At 59.6% G+C, this 21,667-nt stretch overlaps 1 protein-coding gene across 1 annotated transcript; it reads left to right on the top strand.

Moving 5' to 3' along the window:
• The first annotated feature begins 16,143 nt into the window (after positions 1-16,143).
• NEUROD2 (neuronal differentiation 2) lies at positions 16,144-20,415 on the top strand. The gene is made up of 2 exons (XM_036034427.1): positions 16,144-16,465; positions 17,609-20,415. The coding sequence occupies exon 2, from the start codon at positions 17,614-17,616 to the stop codon at positions 18,760-18,762; it is 1,149 nt and encodes a 382-aa protein (XP_035890320.1). The 5' UTR covers positions 16,144-16,465; positions 17,609-17,613; the 3' UTR covers positions 18,763-20,415.
• Positions 20,416-21,667: the final 1,252 nt, after the last annotated feature.

Raw genomic sequence — 21,667 nt, 5'->3', positions numbered from 1 at the left:
GGCTTGTCCCCATGTGTCATCTGTCCAGGCCCTGGGTCTCTTCGCAGGAGCCCACAGTGCCCTCTGCCGCATGCATGCGTGTGTGTGTGTGTGTGTGTGTGTGTGTGTCTTCCTGGGCCTCCGTGTGTGCTGGCTGTATTCTCCCCGGGTCACGCTCAGGCCTGGATCAGCCAGGAGCTCTCCCCCACCTCCAGCAAGGTTTCCACTCCGGCCCCAGCAGGCCGGGTCCTGGGCAGAGCCACGGAGGCAGCAGGAGGACAGAGGAGTCCCGTGGACACGGGGTCCGGGGCAGGATGCCGTGTCCCAGAGTCAGTGTTCACTCCGGGGTGAGGAAGAGGGTGGCAGGAGGGCAGAGCTGTGCTCACCGCAGCCCAAAGCCCTGGCTTCCCAGCTCCACGCCCCCAACCCCAGGCCTGGCTCAGGTCCGGCGGTGTTTGTTGACTTATATGCTTGTCGGGAAATAGCTGGACGCCAGGCTGCTGGCCCACGGGCGCGGGCAGCCCCTTGCTTGGCCCAGGCCCCTGGTCCAGAGGGGGTGTGGTAGGGAGTGGCAACGACCAGTTTGGCAGAGCCTCGGGAGGGTAAACAAGAAGGCTCTGGGAGTCAAAAGGAGCATGGGAAAGGCGCTGCCCAGGCTGTAATCTGAGTGGCCGCTGGGCCAAGGTGAGGGTGAGGAGCCTGTAGCTCCGGGTGCTGCAGGGCGGGAGGGTCCTGGGGTGGGGTGAAGGGGGCAGAGAGCAGCTGGGCAGGTAACGAGAGGTCAGGGACAAGGTGGCATCGCCACCAGTGTCAGCCCAGAGCCCCTGGGAGATGAGATGACCCTGGGGCCACAATGGCTGAGGCTCACTGGGCCAGGGAGGACTTGTTTGTGGGGGTTCTGTCCAAAGGGTTGGAGCTCTGGGAAGCCCTGACTCTGGGAAGATGCCCCTAACCCAGGCTGGGGCAGCTGGAAAGGGAAACTCTACCCTTACAGCCAGGCCTGGAAGATGGGCTGTTTGGGGTGGAGGGTGAGGTCTTCACCCCCTTTCCCTCGGCCTTTCTGGCACGCACAGCTCTGGCTGCTAAATCCTGGGGTTAAGAGGGGTCGGCAAAACTGACCAGCGGAGGTGCAAGTACAAGGGACGGACAGGAAGGAGGCGGAAGGGAAGGAGAGATAGCAGAGCCAGGAGGTGAGAGAGAGAGAAAGGGGGAGGTAGGAAAAAACCAGAAAGAGACAGAGAAAACACGTGCGAGAGACGGAGAGACAAAGGCAGAGAGAGGAAGCGTCACGACCAGCGAAGAGAGGCAGGAGACAGAGATGGAGAGAGAGTAAAAATAGCTCAGCATTAAGATAATTGCAGCTCACAGCTCTGCCCTCCGTTAGGAATTAAATGAGGTTTTATTACTTTGATTTTTCTCTCCTGGATCCTACGCAACTTCTCAAGAACTTAGGGAAAAGTTTTTCAGGTGGGCGGCCAATTGGTGGGGGCTGCGTGGGTGACAGAGGAGGAAGGGAACAGGACTTCTGGGAGTTGAGGGAGTGTGGGCAGGGGCAAGGAGTGGGGAGGGGCTGGTGAGGATGGGGCGGGGGGGTAGGGGGCACAGGGGGAGGCCACCAGGGTCAGGCACATCCCAGAGGGGCTGAGAAGCAAGGGGCCAGGGTGACCTCCATTTCTTTGACTTAGAATTAATCATATGCAAATGAGATGTAAAAATAATATGCCACTCTTCCGGTATTATTCTTGAGTTAGAAGCACAGCGATTGGGTCCAAGGAACAAATTCAAGACCTTGTCTGACATAACTCCAGTTGAACTATGGGTCTTTCTACTTGGGCTGACAAAAATATGTTTATCACAGGGTGTCTATTAATGTGCCGTAGGTCTGAGCACACAGTTTCCCCTCACATCACTGACTGGTGCTTGCCACAGTGCCCGGCACACAAGAGGGACTGCACTCCTGCATCCGGAAGGTGAACTGGGCGGGGGGTGGGGGGGGAGAAGTGAGGCAGGAGGTGGGGAGAGTGGACAGTTGGGAATATTCCATCCTTCCTCCGAAGCAAGACACAGTCTCGTGGACAGAGTGTAAACTGGGGAGCTGGGCTGACCTGAGGAAGAATCTTAGGTTTATAACTTACTGTTGGACCTTAGACCAATTTCTTAGCCTCTCTGGGCCTCAGTTTCCCTGTGTTTCGAAGCCCACCTCCTATGTCGCTGTGACAATTCAATAGGACATTAATAAGTGCAGCAGGCAAAGAGGAAGACCAAGTATGAGATGTGTTGAGTCCATAAAACCCCCCACAGATATGAGTCGGCAGGAGCTGAGCGGCGCTGTCGAAAACAGTACATTGTGGACGTCACTCATGCCCAGGGTCACCGGGAGTCAGAGCCAACTCAATTGCACAAGCACATATAATTCACGCACAAAAGCCCCAGTGCAGTGCAAGACTCCTGGCAAGCTTCAAGGAAAGTTCTGGCTCCTCAGAGCTCTAGGGGTACAGCTCACAAAGGGCCAGCAGGTGGCGGAGTCGGCTAGGGTTTGGGCAGCCGCATGGCTGGCACCGGGCATCTGTACTCAGGCATTGCATCCGTGACCTTGGCACCACAGAGTAGAACTGAGCTGGCCGGGTTGGCATGTGGCAGCAGGAAGCCCTGGAAGGAAACTCACAGAAGCTGGGGAGCCCTAGCTGGTCACACTGGGGCCTCTTTCCCTGGCCCTGGTGGTGGTGATGGGGAGATGGGTGGTAGGGGGAGCACTCCAAGTCCCGCCTCTGGGGAGAAGTGGGTGGGGGCACGCTCAGCAGGGACAACGGTGGCACCAGGACAGGAGGGCAATCATTTGAGACGTTCATTCACACACTCACTCATTCATCTATTGTGCATCCCTTTGCTCATTCAGTAAATTCCCATGGGGTGCTTTTAAAAAAAAAAATCAACTTTATTGAATTAGAATTTACATGCAGTAAAATGTACCAATTTTAAATACACATTTCTATGAGTTCGTGAAAATTGTGTAACATGTGAGCAACACCACAATTCAGAATAGACCACTTCCATCACACAAAAATGTTCTCTTCTGCCCCATGCAAATCAGCCTCCCCTCGCCCCTCACTGGGTGTACCCTTAGTTTTAGCACACTGTTTTGAGATGTATCCTTCCTACCACTTGTCTTTGTATCATCGCCTGCATGCCATAGTGTCGCGAATACAGTAGATGCTGCATGCTTCAGAGGGGATGGATGAACTGAGACATGAGTGAATGGATGAATACATAAGTCCAAGAAATTGACTAAGGGTGAAATATACGGAGCATTTACTCTGCTGGGCACTGGGCTAGGTCCTTTATGTATATAAGGTCTGTCCAGAAAAAGTCCATCCATTGTTAATATAATGAGAACAGTTTACGTGACATCAATGTAACATGGCAGCCAGGGAGAGTGGACTGGAATGCGCATGCGTGGATAATGATGACTTCACTGTAGTAGTCCGGGAGGGGGGCGGTAGATGCTGTTGAGCGACCTGTGTACAGTGTGGTCATCACATTCAAAATGATGGAGTGAGCAGAGCAGTGAGTCTGCATCAGATTTTGCATTAAGCTTGAACATTCCTCCGTGGAAACTATCTGGATGATTCAGAGGGCTTTTGGGGACGATGCAGGGACTACAGCACGAATAAAAGTGTGGCACAAACGCTTCAAAGATGGTCGAGAATCTGTGGAAAGTGAACCACGTTCTGGAAGGCCTGCGACGAGCAGAACCCCTGGGAATGTTGAATGTGTACGGGCTGCCATCAACAAAGACCAGCGACTGACAATGCGGGAACTAGAGGCTGGTCTGGGGGTTCCAAACACTACTGGGAAAGCTGCGAAGTCCCAAGGTGCCTGTGCTGAAGGGGACCGAGGCATCATTGTCCTGTGTACAGTGTTTCTTGTATCTTGAATCTTCCTCAATAAATGTCTATTTTTCAAGTACATGGCTGGCTACTTTCTGGACAGACCTTCACTTCCTTTGATCCTCGTTCATCTCATTCCATTTTACAGATGAGGCAAGTGAGGCTCAGAACTTTTTTGGCCAGGGCCTGGGTTCAATCGCAGACAGTCCGACCCCAGAGCTGTCACTCTACAGATGCCTTTAATACATTTGGGAGGGGGAAGTGGAAGATCGCCTTCATACACTGAACTGACCTCCCTTGCTCAGCACTGAACCAGGTTTCTCTCTCACCCAATTTAGTTTGGATCCATCTGGGGTTCACAGAAGGGTGCGGGGAGCAGACATCGATGTGCCAAGGCTGCCCTCTGCTGGCAGACATGAGTACAGCGGTATCTGCGTCCTCTGGCGCCCCCAGGTGGGATGTTGTTGAGAAGAGCGACCAAGCCAGAAGCCCGTAGGGGGGCAGCCTCAGCCCCGGGCACCTGGAGACCCCCTGCTCTGGCCACTGCCTGGTGCCCCCCGAGGTGCCAGCTGAGGCTGCCCCCCGAAGAATGCCAGCTGCCGGAGCCCGCCGCCTCCCACCCCCTCCACCAGCCTCACACGCACTCCAATCCCGGTCCAGTCGGCTGCTTCCATTCCCTGAAGAAGAGGCCCTAAAGTTAAAACAGCTGTTAATTTATAAACCAATTTTTCCGTGACTGCTTAATAAATCGCCAGCAGCTGCTCTGCCCCCTCCTCCTGCCCAGGCACCCGGCCCCGAGGGCTGCACGGAGAAGCTCAGAGCCGCCAGCTTCCCTTCCAGCCTCCTTCCCCCAACTCCCCAACTTGCCCCCATTTTCTCAGTAGGTGGGGGGGGGGGTGTGGGGAAACCCTGATGAACCCAGCTTCTTTGGGCTTCAGTGGAGTGGAGAGGTGAGGATGGGTTTTCCTACCTGGTGGGCTGCAGCCTAAAGGCCATCTGTCCCAATGCCCTAAAACCCCCGCCCCTCCCCACCTGCCCCAAGACTCCCAAGTCCAGAAAGTAGGTGTCAGAGGTTCCTTAGTTCTGGAGAGATGGAGGTGTCCAGATTCCCTAGATCCCCTGAGCCACTGGGAAGCGGGGGGATCCCGGGCTCTTCCCTGAGATCACTGGAATTTCGGTTCCCCTATCAGGGTGGTCCCTGACATCAGGGTGGTCCCCCTGACAGATGCTAACCCCGACTCCCTGACCCTGCTGTTCTCTCCAGGTTGGGCTGGGAGGGTGAAAGGAATGCTGGGGAGATGCCCACACACACCCGTCCCCAGGACAATGAAAAGAGGGATGTGGGCCTCCTGAACACTTACTTCGCCCAACTCCCTCCCACGCATAAAAGTCACCATGAGAATCCACGCAGTGTGGTGGCCACGTGAATGGCAGGCACAGGCGTGTCCTTGCTCTTTGCATCTGCGAATCCCAAAGGCACCCAGGGCGAAAGGCCTTCTGGTACTGTGATCCCTGACTACTCTGGGTGAGGGGTCAATCCAGCCATGCCCCTGTAGGCACAAGGAGCTGAACAGAATGGTGAGGAGTTCAAATCCCGATCTCCCACTTAGCTGTGTGACTTCGGGCAAGTAATAAAATAGGGATAATAATCACAGAATTGTAAAAATTAAACAAGTTTACATATAAATAGTGTCTGGTACATAGGAGGTGCTTACATAGTGACAGAGTATTATCTTCTCATCTCCCTGCTGGATATCCCGGGTCCCCCAAGTAGCAAATCTTGGGGTGTGGGTACTCAGGAGATTTTTAGGGGGTAGGCAGGAGTGCCAGGGACAAAATTAAGAAAAAAACCAACCAGGAATCCTGAGGTCTATGGCTCTGACTGGGCTTTCTCCTTCCGGGCCAGTCTTCTACCCCCACCCCCATCGCCCCACCCTCACCCTCTCCCCACTCTGGTGGTCACGCCCTTCCCCAGCGTGTTTCTTGGGAAAAAAGGAAAAGCTAACCAGCATTTCAGCTCCTGGAGCCCCCACCTCTTAAGAGTTAAATTCTCCCCACAAGCTAACTAAAATTCCTTCCATTTCTTCTCTTGTTCTCTGGTCAGCAGGGGCTGCCAGGACCCTTTCCTGCCCCGCCCCCATCAGGAGGGGGAGGCAGCGGAGAGCCTGCTGTACTCTTCCATCACACAGGCCCTTGTGAACCTGGCCTTGCCACACCCTCCCTGTGTGCCCAGGGCAACCTAGTCAGCCTCTTTGGGCCTTGGGTTCTCCATCTCTATAATGGGGTGAATCTCAGAAGCTACCTCCTGAGTTGGTTCTGAGGATCCAATGCAACACTGCCCGTGAAGTTCTTAGCATCAGGCCTGGCTCTCGGCAGGTTCTGAGGACAAGGTAGCGAAAAAAGAGGTGGCAGAGTGTGGTGGAAAGACGCCAGAGGTGGGCCATCCGGGTCCAAAGCCCACTCCACTACTCCCATTTGAATGACCTTGGATTTAACCTTCCTGTGCTCATTTCTCTATCCCTAAAATGGGGACCCCACTAGGTGGTGCGGGACATTTGAGCTCTCCAAACAGTTCTGCCGCTAAATAAGTGTCTGCCTGAATTCACAGGGCTGTTCCTCGCTGTTGCTGTTAGCTGCCCCCACTGCCACCCTGCAGGCTTCGCTCCACCTAGGGGCTTGCTGATGGCGGGAGTCTGGCCGAGGTGAGCAGAGCCAGAGCGGAGACTGTGCTACTGGGGATCTCGGCTCAGGGCAGGCCACCAGCCTCCACCTCCTCCATGTTCGCACCTCTGGCATGCCCTCAGGGTCTGGTTTGGGCATAATCAGGAGGTACGACGCTCCGCCTCTTTGAGTCAATGGTCCTGCAAAGCAGCCAGCCCAGGTCCTGACTACCTCCTGGAAATAAAGCAGGGTCCCGGGGGCCCACTCAAGCCCAGGACTGCTCTGCCAGGGTGCCAGCTGGTGCCCACGAGGGCGGAGCGGCAGTTTGATCATGTGGAAAGGGAAAGCTGGAGGCACCCCCAGGCTTGGTGGCACCCATCAGAGACAAGAAAGGACTGGGGCACCCGGGAAATCCAAGTAACTTCCCCTTAGGACAAGCGGAGGTGAGCGCTAAGCTTGGCCTATCCAGTGCCTCAGTTTACTCGGCCATTCTGGAGGTGGAGGCTTCATTTGTTTCCCTGAGCCCCTCCACTCACCAAAGGCCTTGGCATTGGCCTTTCACAGCCCCTTGCCCTCTTTCCTTTCTTAAAGAAACCAAGGTTAGCCTCCTCCACCCCCCCCCCCCCTTTCCTTAGAAGCCACACAGGATACAGACCCGGAGGGGCGGGGGAAAAAAGCTAACCCGGTGCTGGAGACCGCCTCTGCAGGCTTTGGGGCTGTACCTCCAAGCCCGCCCAGGGCGCCGCCCCGCCGGAGTCGCGCCGCGCTCCACGGCCCTGCCCCTTCTCGCCGCCACTGGCCCTTTAAGAGCCTCTCCGCGCGCTGCCGTCCCGGATCAGCCAGAGAGACCATTAAAATTTTATGCAGAATGAAAATGGGCCAGGTCTCCAGCTTCCTCGCTCCCATCCAATGATTTATTACTCGCAAATACCACAGAACTAATTAGTATAGTAATTAATTAATACGCATTTGCATATTTGCATGTGCAATTAGTGCAGTGGAGTGATTACTGGGAGAATGAGGGGCCCCGGATTGTCAGATGTGAGGGGGAAGTGGCCTGGAAAAGAGTTAGTGGGAATGAACTTTGTAGGGAGCGCGAAGGCGGGGAGGAAGGGGAGGCGAGCGGGAGCGGGGCGGGGGCTCCGGGGCGCGAGGGCGCCTGGCCCCGGCGCAGAGCGACCGCGCGTGGAGCGCGAGGCCTGGACCGGCCAGCGGCCGCGAGACGCGGGTCCAGGGTCGCGACCCCGGCGCCCCCGCCCAGCCCGCGCCCCGCCCCGCCCCTGCCGCGTGGCAAAGCTCCAAGCGTGCGCCTGATTGTTATGCATTGTGTTTCTTGTTGTGAGCGGAGCCGAGCGGAATGGGGCTGGTACAAGCTGTTTCCCTGCCACGCGGCGGTGGCACCTTAAAGGGGCAGCGTCCTCTTCCTGCCGCCACCGCCGGCCTGCACTCCCCACCCCCAACATCTGAGACGTCCGCTGGACCCCTTTCCAAGAGGCGACCGTCCGCCCAAGCCGGGCTTGGGGAGAGAGGGCACGCGCGGAGGCCGGCCGGGAGGTGGCGCGGCCCCGGGGGGCGTGGGGCACGTGCCGAGGGAGCCTGGCGGGCAGGAAGTCAGGCTGAGAGCCGGGCCGGGCTGGGGCGGCTGGGGCCGCCGGGCTCTGTGCCAGGCACGCGGCGGGGGTGATGAAAAGAAAACGGGGGAAGCCAAGAGGAGAAGGGCAAGGAGGGGAAGAAGCGAGTGGCAAGGGCTCAGTTGGTGCCAGGTGTTTCCACATAGGACAACGGGTGCGCTTGTACTCCTCACAAAGATTCTGTGAGGTAGGGTTCCTTATTCCCATTCTACAGACGGAACAGAACCTTGTGGCAGGTGGCTAGTGATCCAGTGGTAAAGCTGGGGTTCCAGCCGGACCACCCAGGCCCCATGCGCTCAACCTGGTGTCAAGGGCCAGAGGAGAAAGGGACATTTCCTCAGGAGACATCAGGGAGGACTTTCTGGTGGAGGAAGCGCCTCAGTGAGCCTTCTGAAGAAGCAGAGGGAAAAGGGGTACAGAGGGGAGAAACCCCATGTTTCATGTGACTGCTCCCCCCCCCCCCCCCCCCACTGATCAGTAGAACTGCAGAGACAGGCAGGGCCCTGGCTCTCATGCCTCATGCCTTGGGGACTGGGACAGAGGACAGACCTTGTACGCCAGTCCTTCCCAGGGCACGCTCTTCCCCTCTCTTTTGCAGAGTGTGCTGTTCCCACAGTGTAGAGATCATGGAGGTTCTGGAGAAAGGGACAGTTGGTAGTAACGAAAAAGAGCATCGACTCAGAGACACAGCTTGGTTCACATCAGGCTCTGTAACTTACTAGCTGTGTGACCTAGGCTTTAACCCTGACCTCAGCCTCTCTGTGCGTCAACACCCTCGTCTTTAGGTGGAGGAAATCGTAATCCCACCTCCAAGGTCAGGGCGAGAATGAAGTAAGATGATGCCTGTGAAGGCCAGTGCCTGGTTCAGATCATGCCCAGCATTGTCATTATGGATCACATACTACATCATTATACAGAGAGCTCTGCAGCCCCGGGGACAGGAGGGCCCCAACATGGGAATGGGGATCGTAATTCCTAGTCCTAGCTCATTCATTGTGTGACACAATGCCTGTGTGACACCAGGCTAGTTGCTTCCCTCTGTGTGCTACGGTTTCTGTAAAATGGGGCAATGGTCCTTGATGCTCCCGCCCCTGGCCTGTCCCCCTCCCCCCGTACCCATGCCGGCCCCCAGAGCAGTGCCACAGAGAGGTACCGGCTAAGTCTCATTCACACTGTCCTGCGCCCCAATCTCCCAGGAGCTGAGCCAAGAGGTTTCTGGTTAAATTGTGACTGCTTGCCCTGGCCGTCCCCTCCACATACATCCCCCGTGACCCCTTGGGGATGTCCTCCTAAGAGCAGTGTCCACCACTGCAGCTGTGGGTCATCGGAGCCCACTGCCAGCCCCAGGTGCCGCCTGCACCCATGCCAGACTCAAGGGTAGCAGCAGAGAACTGTCCAGTGCCAGGCCCCCGGAAGTCCCCATCCCAGCTCCCCGACTCCGATTTCCAGCAGGGGAAACCAGGACATGCCCAGGTTGCAGGGAAGTTCGCAGCAGAGCCACCAGGGGGAAAGAGAGCCCAGGACATGAACCCGTCCTGTGCCCTGCAGTGCCGCATCGGGTGCCCGCCATTCCCCCACCCGTCAGGGTGGGACCTGAGTACACATCATCACTCACTGTCCTGTCCTTTGGTCCTCCTGTCGGTGCTGAGGGAGATGAGCAGGTAGGTAGGGGGCACTGTTCCCATTTTACAGATGAGGAAGCAGAAGGTCACGTGATCAGACCAAGGCCGAGACCCTGCTAAGTCCAGCGCTCTTCCAGCCCCCTTGAACTCCCTCTTGGTCTAACTGCCTTCCGGTGCGGGCCCGCGGAGGGGCAGGGGCAGGACATCCTGACTGCTCATTTGGAAAACTGAAAAAGAAAGACAGAAAAAAGATGTGGTGATGAACAGAACTCCAGGAGCAAATTTTAAAAATAAAGTTGATCAGGAGCATTAGGTACAATCAGCCATATTTGGACGGGGCCGTGGGCTGAGGCAGCATCTTCACACCTGTTAGCTTTTTTAACACTTAATGAAAGTCTGGGCAGGCAGGCCCATTTTACAGACGGGAAACCTGACTTCCACATCAGTGCTGGGATTGGGGCGGGGGGAAGGCTATCAGCAGAGGAGGGGCTTCCTGCGGGTCGGCGTCCTGTCCTGGCTGCAGCCTTCGATCTCTGAGGGAGAAATGGAACCTCGTCCACAGAGGCAGAAGAGGCCTTTGGCGTCACAACCACTTGTTGAAGATATTCTGTGTGTCAGGCTCTGGGCCCAGTCCCTGCCCTCCAGAAATGTGCTGTTGGGTTGGAGACATCCACAAGCCAAAAGTCATGACCTGTGCCTCTGCAGAGGTATGAAAAGGAGGGGCATTTAATCCAGAGAGACTTCCTGGAGGAGGTGACCTTAAGCTTGTGAAAACGAAGCCGTGTAGAGAGACTGAGGGGCCAAGTCAAGACAGGGATGAGTGTTGAGGGTGCGTTGGACACCCCATATCAGGGGTGTCCCTGATGGGTCGTGGGGAGCTACTGAATGTGCCTGAGCAGGAACAGGAGAATACCACGCCCACATTCAGATTTGCCTGTTAGATAAGGAGGTAAGGGCTAGCTGGGCAGCCTCGATCTTACACAAGAACAGAGGAGCGGGGGCCTGGGGGAAGCCAGGCCTTCCCAGAGGATGAGGGTGAACCGGGTCCGTAGCACAGAGGAATTCTGAGGTTTGGAAGATGGCTTTAGGGAGTAGCACCAGCAAAGAAGAAAAGGCAACCGGAGGGAGACTCGGCCGTGTGTCGCTGGACCTCATCTCCCTTCCCCCCAGGGCGTTCATTTACCCCACGAAGGACGAAGGATGGGAGTGGGGTGGGGCGAGGACGAGAGGGGCTCCAAGCCTGCTGAGAGGTATGCGGCCCAAGCGGGGGGTTCCCCAGCTCGGCAGCAGCCACCCTGTTGGGGGGGGCACTCTGGGGGCCTCGTGTGGCCTCAGAACCAGAGCTCAGCGCCCAGGGAATGGGGGTGAAGGGCTCCCGAGCTCAGCCTCTGTGCCCTAAGACCTCTCTCTAATGGCCACTTCGGGAGGAATCTGTGACACTCCCCGCCCCCCATCCAAGTCCACCTCCTTGAACTAAATTTGTGGAGGAGAGGGGGCTCTGGGCTTGACCTGGGACCCTGGGCCTTACTGCTTTAGAAGATTCTCTGGAGAAGGGCCCCAAACCCTCTATGCCAGCCAGGCATTAACACATCAAGCATTTATTGAGCGCCAACTCAATACAGCTTGTTTGAAGCACCAGACTATTAAGATATATTCACCACCACGGTCAAGTGAGGGAGACAGATGGGTAAATGGATCCTCTTAAGAAGGTGGCAAGGGCTGAAGCTGTCCCACCTGGGGAGGTCAGGGAAGGCTTCTAGGAGGAGGTGTCCATCCAGGAACCATTTGACAAAAGGGAGACTCAGGGGACCAGTACCCATCAGGGAAGGAGCTTCTATCAGAAAAATGGGGCTCAGAAGCCAGAAGTCAAAGGTTATGGGGCAAAGGTCACTCTACTTTTGGAGGAAGGGAATAATCCAGAGGAGGCTGGCTCTGCTGAAGGAGTAGCAGGTCTCCTCCATTACCCTTTGTCTGAGGTTCAGGGGAGAAGGTCAAGGGTGGGGCAGGGGTCTGACTGAGGAATCTCAGGATCACACCTGGCCCCATGACAGGTGCCCACCCATCTTTGAGTGGGGCCTAGACCCAGACTGAGAACCCGGGGCACAGGCCGAGGAAGTGAGAGCAGAATCCCGGTAGTGTGCTGGAGGTCAGGACGGGAGGTCGTCGGCAGGGAGGAGGGGGGCTACACCTCACTGTTCCTCCCCCGCCCCCTCCCTTGTGGCACCACAAGGCACGCAGCCGCATATCACCCGTGCCAGCCCTCACCTCCCGGCAACGTCGCCGCATTCTCAGCCACGCCATCTGGCATGCCCGCCGCTCCCCAGAACACTGCAGCGGGTGGGGGGAGGGGGCCGTGGGGCAGGTGCCCACCCATAGCCAGGAAGAAGTGGCAGGTCCCCCTCCCCCAAGGTCCTTGAGGACTTGAGGTGGGGCAGGGGGCTGGGGAAGGGGGGTGGCAGGTGCTTTTATGCTTCAGGAGGAAGCTTCGAGCATCCCCAACTGACGGAACAGGCACCGTCTGGGCAGTGCCAGCCTGCCCCCCTCCTCTCCCCACCGCGCAGCTCCTGCCAGGAGCACAGGCCCTCAGAGGGTCTCCAGAGTCCTGCCCTTCCCCTCGAACCCGCAGTGGGGGCGAGCAGACAGGCCGCCCCTCCTCGTGGGCCCGCTCTCGCCCCCCACCTGCCCGGCCGCCTCCGCCGGGGAGGCCGCCGGACATGGCTCTGCGGGCCTGGCCAGGGACCGGACACCTGGCTCCTCATCCCCCTGCTCCCCGTGGCTGGGCACTTCGGTGGGAAATCAAGTGCCCTTCCCCCGCACACTGGGCCCCGCCACTCTTATTTGGGGCATGGCGGTGGCGGCGGCGTCCAGAGAGGTGTCCTCCGGGCGTGAGAGCGGAGTGGAGCCTGCACAGATTTGTGTGTGTGCGTGTGTGTATGTGTGCATGTGTGTGTTTATTTCGGTGGAGCAGGGGGTGCAACGAGAGCGGCTTTCTGGGAACATCCCTCCTGCCCTCCGAGCCAGATTCCCCGGGACTGCTCAGGAATGCCCGGGCCCGGGCCCGCGCCCCGCCGCCTGCCGCCCGCCGCCGCCCCCGGGGCCGGGCCGGGGCTGCACAAAATGGCCGCCGCCCTGCGAGCAGCCATCTTAGGCGCCCAGACTGGGGCCTCCCCTGGGACGGGGTGTGTCTCCATGGGAACTCGGCTTCCAGCTCCCTGCGGGGGGGGGGGCGACGGAGACGGGATTCCCCCCCCCCCACCCCCCGGCCTGGCCGGGGCGCCCACCCCTCCTGCCCCGCGCAGAGACCCGGGGGGACTGGGCCCCTCACCAGCTCCCTTCCCCCCATGCCAGGGGGAGGAACAGATGGCATCTCTGGGTGTCCTTCTCCTTCTGTCTCCTTCCTTCCATTTCTGGCTCTTTCTGTCTCTCTGTCACCGCGTCTCCGCGTCTCTGGGTGCACCGAGAGGAGCACGTATGTCCCCGCGTGTTCGCGCCCGCGCCTGCGGACACGTGTGTGTTTGTGCCTCTTTCGAGCCCATGTCTGAGGCGGGCCCACCCCACACCTCCCTCTGTTCCAATTTCCCCCTGTTTTTTTTTTTATTGTATCTTCTAAAAAAAGTTGAAATGTGTCGAGTGAGAAACACTTGTTCCATTTTTCTGAAGGGAGAAGAGACAGGGGCAGGAGACAGACCGCCAGGGATGAAGGTCCCCACGCCGCCAGGCGCGCGCCCCCCGCCGTCTCCGAGGGGCCGAGGGGGCTTCTAGGCCCACAGCGCCGATGTCCTGGCCGATGGCAGACGGGGGAGGACCAGGCGGGCCTCCCAGGGCTCCCCCCGTCTCCGGTCCTGGGCAAGGGCCTGCCTCCTGCCTTCCTCCCGCCTGGAGCCGGGAGGGCCCGTGAGGCTGGACCTGAACCTCAGTGTCCACAGGCCGTGGGGGCTGGGGGGCGGGTGTCTCTCGACCCCAAGGAAGCCTTCATTCATTCACTTCCTCGCCCATTCTTTCACCCAGGAATTCGACAAGCATTCGGTTCCTGCACAGACAAAGCATCCTGAACGTGTGGGGGGCGGAAGGTGCAGGAAGTTAACATTGTAAAGCATGTGACAATTGACAAGGTGCTTTCATAAAAACGAGAGCTGGCGTTCACCGAAGGCTCACTACACTGCAGCAGCTCTGCGAAATGTAGCACAATTACCCCCATTTTATAGGTGGAGAAATCAAGACTGCAGGATGTTATGCAACTTGCCCAAGGCATTCGGCATCCTTTAAAGCCGATGAGTAGGGCTGGCCAGGACTCAGAGCCCAGGTCCTGCGCAGGTCACCAAAACGCCACGTGACCCCGTCGCTGCAGAAGGGCCGAGTGTCAGGAAGGAAGACTCCGCCCTCAGTAAAGGGACAGGGGAGTTCTTGAGGCTGTTCCCAAACTTGCACGCGGTCCTGGCCAGCCTATCTGGTCTCTGCCTCACCTGAGGCCTATCCTTTGGCGTCCCTCTCTGCTGTGGCCGGAGTGCCCCAGACCATCTGCCAGAGGCGGGATTCTGCCTTCTCAGACCAGATCCATGAATGGAGGAAAACGCACCATCAGCTTCTCACGCTGGGAGAGCACCGAGGCAGATTGCCGGGCTGTGCAAGGAGCACTGGGCCGGGCGTCCAGTCCCTGGCTCCTGCTCCTCACTCAGGTGCTCCTGGACGAGCTGGTGCCCTTCTGCGGGCCTCTGTGGCAGGAGGGGTGGGGGCTGTTCTTTCTGAGGCTCTTCTTGGTGCCAATCTCGCACCTCGGAGAGCAGGGGACAGCACCAGGCCCCCTTCTCCAGGGTCTTCCCAGCCATTCATTGTGTGTGACTCTATTTAGAACCGAGTTCATTCCACCAAGCACCAGATCCGTGTCCTCCCGGCCCCAGAACCCCTTTGGAGGCTCCCAGTGGGAGAAAGCTAGATCTGTCCAGATCGAGGGTGAAGTCCCCCCACCCCCTGTCTTTGCACCACCTCGGTGCCTGGCACACGGGTGGCACCAGTGTGCTCGTGCTTCAGGTACGACTGAGGCTGTCTGTGCGTACGTGGTCTGGAGGGTGGGGCCGGGGGCCGGAAACATGGTTCTGAAACACACAGATGCCTGAATCAGGGCTTGAGCAACGGTCTTCTTACACCTGGCTGTGATTACCTGCTCACACACACGTGTCTATGTGGGCAGGGGTGTGGATCCATTTTCTGCACTACAGAGTGGGGAACAGGTGTGTGTGTGTGTGCGTGCGAGTGTGTGTGTGTCTAAAGTTACATCCCTCAGCCTGGGCCGTTTACATCTGTGTCTGGCCCAGAGAGAGGGCTGAAAGGTGAGCAGTAGGATAAACAGCAATTTCCTGCCTTCCTGTCAAGACACTTGCCTGACCCACCTACCCTTGGTCACTGTCAGGGCTGCAGGACTTGACTTCAGTATTTTAAGTTTTGGGTTTGTTTGTTTGTTTTTTTCCCCCAGGAGGAGGAGAATGCTTTAGGCTATTCCCTCCCCCCTCAAATAAGTGAGTCAGAAGGCCAGGAGAGGAAGATGCCGGTGGGAGGGTCGCTCGTCTGGCAGGGGGAGGGGATGTTGGCGGGTGAGGAGCGGGAGTTCCTGGGCTGGGAACCCCGACTGACGCCCTGTCCCCCACCCCCAGATGGTGGGCGCAGAGGCTCATCCCGGGGATTCCTCTCCACTCCACCCCGACACAATACACCCCGAAACGCGCAAGGGAGCCTCTCCGGCGGCTGACTCCGCACATAGACGCACATGGGCCCGCAGACACACACACGCCCATGCAGAGGCCCAGACATCCAGGCAAGTCTCTCCTGCTCTCCTTCCCTCGGTTTGAATTCCGTTCAGCCACATATGTTGTGTGCGCGCGCGGGAGGGTGGGGGAGGGGCAGACGCGGATGAGGGATGGCGTGGTGCCAACATCTACCTATGGGGCTTGGGCCAGGGACGCCCCCACACCCACCCGGGGAGGGGGCCTCAGCTGTCCCTTTGTGGTCAAGGGGATTCTGGGCCGGTGTGGGGGGGGGGGAGACAAGCAGAGAGGTCCCTTATCCAGACCTGAGGTCTGATCCCTGACCCACCTTTGGGGGCCTGCAAGGGGAAAAAAAAAATGGACAGAGTGAGACCCTGGAGGGCGCATAGAATTCGAGGCCACCACAACCCCGGCAGTTCCAGCCTTGCCACCCCATTGTCCTCATGTGGGGGCTCTAGATCCAAGGGGGGGCCACCCCTCCCACCTCCCTCTCCATCCTTGCTTTCCCTGCGTTGGGCAGGAGGGGAGGGCGACAGAGATATTTATTTATTTCCTTTATTTATTTAATTTTTTTTTTTTTTTTGGAGTAGAGAGTGACAGATGGCGGCGGGTCCCGGGGGAGCCGGCTCTCCCCCAATGCAGACGCATGCCAATCACCGTCTCTCATGTGATAGCTGCTGCCCGTGACGTGCCAAGCCCATATGGCCTGGCATAGAGGCTGGTACCCCGCCTGGTAGAGATGCCACACTCGCTCCGCGGCTCGCATGGCGCTCTGAAGACGCCGGCGCCCGCCGCCTTGAGGAGCCGCTGCCCCCGCTCCCTGAAGATGGGGGAACAATGAAATAAGCGAGAAGATTCCTCTTCTCCCCCCTCTCTCTCTTGCCCCCTCCCCCTCCCCTCCCCTCTCCCCTCGACTCCTCTCCGAGGTAAGTTGTCCGAAAGGGAGCTAGGTCTGACCCGCCGGCTGGGAGGGGGGGCGGGGGGCCGGCCGCTCCGGCCGACAGGAGGGTCCCCAAGTCCCCCCTTCCTGGGAGATGCCCCCGTATGGGGTGAGCCTCGGGGGCGCCCCGGGTTCCTCTCCCCCAGGGGCTGCAGCTCAGGGGGCCGGGGGAGGCGTCTCTGCCTGCGCCCGGCTGGGGGGACGCAGGATCAAGGAGGGGCCGTGGAGAGGCTGAGATGGGACCCTCCCCCGTGGTTGTCCCGGAGGAACCTGCGACCTTTCCCCATTACCAAAGGGGGGAAAAAAGGAAATAAGAAAAAGAGGGAGAGAGAGAAGCAAACAAATTTGGATTTTTCCCCATCAATCCCGAAATACAACGAGATCTGAAGAGCTTTGTGGGAAGGAGGCGATCTGAGGAGGGGAAGGGGGTCCCTGGCCGCAGGGGAGACGGACGGGGCTCGCTCCTCTCGGTCTCCTCCCCGCGCCCGGTTCCTCCGCGCTCGCCGCCCGCGCCCGCGCCGGGAGCTGGGGACGCACGGTTAGAGGAGACGGTCCACCCGCCTCTGGAACTGAGGCTGCGGGGATGGGGGCCGAGCTGCGGGCGGCGCGCGGCCAAGTTGCAAATTGGATTAGGGAGCGTGGGGGTGAGAGCCACGGGAGGGGTGGGGAGCCGGGCGGAGGGGCCGGGGCCGCGGGAGCCGCGGAGCCGGGCAGCTGTCCCCACCCGCAGCCGCCCAGCCTTCCTCGCCGCCGGGAGAGAACAGGCTTCCAGGGAGAAGGCGCCGCCTCCCCCGGCGACTATGTCCGCTCCCCAACGCCCCTGTCTGACCCCCGCTGTGACCCCGAGAAGACCCCAGCGTGGGGAGCGGCCCCGGGTTCGGGCGCGGGGCGGAGCCGGAGCCCGGGGCTGTGCGCAGGGCCTGAGCCGAGGTCTCCGGCTGGCGCGCGGCCGGGCCGGGGCTGGGTCGGCTCTGGGCGGGGCGGGCGCGGGAGGTGGGCGTCCGGTGCCCCCTGGGCGAGGACCCCCACCAGACGTGGGGTGGAGGTGGGTAGGGGGAAGGCATCGTGGCCCCAGCAAGCCCCTCACTCTGTGCTATGTCTCCCCTTCCCGCCCGTGGGGCGCCCTCAGGCACCATGCTGACCCGCCTGTTCAGCGAGCCCGGTCTCCTCTCGGACGTGCCCAAGTTCGCCAGCTGGGGCGACGGCGACGACGACGAGCCGAGGAGTGACAAGGGCGAAGCGCCACCTCCGCCCCCGCCGCCGCCGGGGCCCGGGGCTCCGGGGCCGGCCCGGGCCTCCAAGCCAGTCTCTCTCCGTGCGGAAGAGGTGCCAGAGGCCGCGCTGGCCGAGGTCAAGGAGGAAGGGGAGCTGGGGGTCGAGGAGGAGGAGGAAGAGGAAGAGGAGGAAGGGTTGGACGAGGCAGAGGGCGAGAGGCCCAAGAAGCGCGGGCCCAAGAAGCGCAAAATGACCAAGGCGCGCCTGGAGCGCTCCAAGCTGCGGCGGCAGAAGGCGAACGCCCGGGAGCGTAACCGGATGCACGACCTGAACGCGGCGCTGGACAACCTGCGGAAGGTGGTGCCCTGCTACTCCAAGACGCAGAAGCTGTCCAAGATCGAGACGCTGCGCCTCGCCAAGAACTACATCTGGGCGCTCTCGGAGATCCTGCGCTCGGGCAAGCGGCCGGATCTGGTGTCCTACGTGCAGACGCTGTGCAAGGGCCTGTCGCAGCCCACCACCAACCTGGTGGCCGGCTGCCTGCAGCTCAACTCGCGCAACTTCCTCACGGAGCAGGGCGCCGATGGCACGGGCCGCTTCCACGGCTCCGGAGGCCCGTTCGCCATGCACCCCTACCCCTACCCGTGCTCGCGCTTGGCGGGCGCGCAGTGCCAGGCGGCGGGCGGCCTGGGCGGCGGCGCGGCGCACGCCCTGCGGACCCACGGCTACTGTGCCGCCTACGAGACGCTGTATGCGGCGGCGGGCGGCGGCGGCGCGAGCCCGGACTACAACAGCTCCGAGTACGAGGGCCCGCTCAGCCCCCCGCTCTGTCTCAACGGCAACTTCTCGCTCAAGCAGGACTCGTCGCCCGACCACGAGAAGAGCTACCATTACTCTATGCACTACTCGGCGCTGCCGGGCTCGCGGCCCACGGGCCACGGGCTGGTGTTCGGCTCGTCCGCGGTGCGCGGGGGCGTCCACTCCGAGAATCTGTTGTCTTACGATATGCACCTTCACCACGACCGGGGCCCCATGTACGAAGAGCTCAACGCGTTTTTTCATAACTGAGACCTCGAGCCCGCCCTTCTTTTTCTTTGGCCTTTACCCGCACCCCTGTCCCCAGCCCCCCCGAGCGCAGGGGCACCCTCACCTACTCTGGCGCCGGGTGCGGGGTGCGGGCCGCCGGTCCCGCCGCTCTCCTGGGCAGCGTGGTCCTCTTAACAGTGGGTGGGGGGGCGGCCCTCCCAGGGGCCTCGCTTCCCCCAGGGGACTCGCCTTCTCTCTCCCCAAGGGGTTTCCTCCACCTCTTTCCCAGGGAGATCTTCTCCAGGGAGCCCTCCCGGGGCACTCCCTGGAGACCCCCCCCATCCCCAACCCCTACACTTAGGTCCCCTTCTCCCCTTTCCCCTGCAGGCCGAGACGTTGGTAAGGAGGCAGCGGAGCCGTGGGATGGCGTCCCTCCCCTTATTATTACTGTTACTTGTAAAGCAGACACCGAGCCGCCGAGGCGGAAAGGGGCCGGCGTCCCCTCCCTCCCGAAGGGGGCGGAAGTCAGGGTGCCCCCGCCTGGACCTGCAATGCCCTCACCCCCAACCCCTAGTCTCAGCGTTTTGTGATTTTCATTTTGGCGGGAGGGAATGTGAATTGAGAGGAAAGAGAAAAGCCAAGACCATTTGTCACTAGAATCTGTTTTTCCCTTTCCCTTTTTTAAAAACAAACCAACATACAAAAACAAACAAACAAAAAAAAGTTAAGAGGCAACGGAGGCTGAACGCAGAGTCCGGATCGGAGAAAAAAAGCAGTAAGAACTTTTAGAAGCAATAAAAGGCAAAAAAAATACTACTACCAATAATAAAAAGACACAAATATCTATGCAAGGAGGTTCTGCCTGAGCCTGGCGGCCCGGCCCGGCCCCGGGACGCCCCTCCCGGCCCGCGGGCCGCGCCGCCCCAGCGCGGGTCTGTGCACTTTGGTGAAGTGGCGGCCGGCGCCGCCCCCTCCTCCTCCCCAGGTTCTTACAATCAGTGACTCGGAGATTTGGGGCCCCAGTGCCACTGCCCTCCCCCGCCCCGTCCCCGTTGTGCGTCATGCTGTTTTTTAAAAACCTGTTTCCAAATTTGTATGGAATGGCAAACTGTTGGGGGGGTCGGTTTGGGGAGGGAGGGTCTGCATGAGAGACACACACGCACACCACACCGCAAGCATCCACAGGCCGGGCGCGGGCGTCCGGGGGCAGGGGGTGGGGGCAGTCCCGCGGCTCCGCTCCCCGCAGGCACCGCTACTCCTTCCCGCGGTGAGGGTGGAGGCCTCGATCTGGGGGCAGCCCCGCCCCCGCCCGACTGCGCCCCGGCGGGCGTCCGAGGCCCAGCGATTTCCGGTGGCTGGAGAAGGCATTTCTGTCGGAGTTGTCCTCTTGGCTCAGGCTGGCAGGTGGGCAGGGAGAGGGCTGAGGGCTCCTTCTGGAGGCTTCCCCCCCCCCAAAAAAAAAGGGGGCACAAGACGAACCTCTCCCCACCGGAGGCAGGAAATCAGGCATCCAAACACTCGGTGCAAAATGCAAACCCACAGGCGACACACCCACACACTCACCCACACACTCACACGCAATTTTACCTTCCTCTTGTAGCGAAGATTAAACTCCCGTCGGACACCCGAAGTGCATTGCGTGTTTCTGTTCAGTTTAATGACGATTAATAAATATTTATGTAAATGAGATGCAAAGCCGGACCCGGTTTCTCACGGTGGCCTCGTTTCATTCCAGGGATTGAGCTGGGGCTCTGGGTGATGGAGACAGAGTCCAGCGACTGTGCAGAGGCCAGGTGGAGGGACCCTGGACACTCCTGGGTAGGATTCCCACCCTCCAAACCCCCTCACACCCACCCACCCCCTGGGCGCCCAAACAGTTCCCCTCTGCCCCTCCCAGAACTTACACGGACACACACGCCCCCGGCACAAAGCATTGCACTCATCTCCGTACACTCCTCATTTCCCAAACACGCACAAGCACCTCCGTTGAAGACAAAATCTTCCTCGTTGAAAAACGACCGAGGTGGGAGCAGCCAGTCATTGCACAGCCCTCTGCCCACTGGTGCACGAAACAAGTGTGCGGGGACAGACAGCCACTCCAGCCAGACAGGGATATTTTTAAATTAAAAAAAAAAAAAGATAAGGTCATGAGGGTGAAATATTAATGGAGGAGTTGTTGTTTTCAGCCTTAGGTTTGTATTTCAGTGGCCTCGGGGGAATGGGCCACTTTTAGCCTCAGGCATGCTGAAGTGTGTAGGGGTGTCGATGAGGCTGGCGGAGCACCCCAGAACGCTAGGGGGGTGCCTGAGCCTCGGCACCCAGCAGGCAGAGCGGAGCGTGACCTGGCCGTGAGCTTCCCCCCTGGCGGGGCAGTGGGCGGCCCCCAGGTCCACAGCCCCCTCCCTGCCAGGTGATGCTCCTCACAGAGGGAAGTCCTCGACCTAGGGGGGCAGGGGAAGGGCACCATGGGGCAGCCAGTCTTGCCCCAGCCGCTCCCGCTTGCGCTTGCGTATCTCAGACAAGGTGGCCTTCTCGGTCTCCTTCCCCGAGCCTTCAGGGGCAGAGGCATCTCCGAATTGACTCCCCTAAAAGGACGTCCCCGCCTCAGACACCGGTGCCCAGGGGACCACTGGAGTATTTGGGAAGGGAGCCAAGTCCTACAGACCCCATCCCAAAGCCTGGATACACTTAGGACGACAGGAACCCCGCTTTTTCTAATGCTGCTTAAGTTGCTGTTGAAAGAGACACTGTTGCTTGTTTTAGGGCTGCGATGGGGAGGGGGTGCTGGAGTGTTGGGTTTGAGGCTTGGGTTCAGGTGCGCCACCTTTTCAAGGGTTGGTTCCAAGATCTCAAAAGGACTACGCCCTGAGGAAAGTGGAGACAGGAAAGGTGGTTAAAAGAGGAAACCCTAAACACGAAAGGTGAATTGGGTTCCACTGACCTTCAG

This window comes from Phyllostomus discolor, chromosome 8 (genome assembly GCF_004126475.2).
Source record: "Phyllostomus discolor isolate MPI-MPIP mPhyDis1 chromosome 8, mPhyDis1.pri.v3, whole genome shotgun sequence".
Lineage (NCBI taxonomy): Eukaryota > Metazoa > Chordata > Mammalia > Chiroptera > Phyllostomidae > Phyllostomus > Phyllostomus discolor.
The sequence above is the reverse complement of the archived record's forward strand: the minus strand, read 5'-3'. Positions and strand labels throughout refer to the sequence as shown.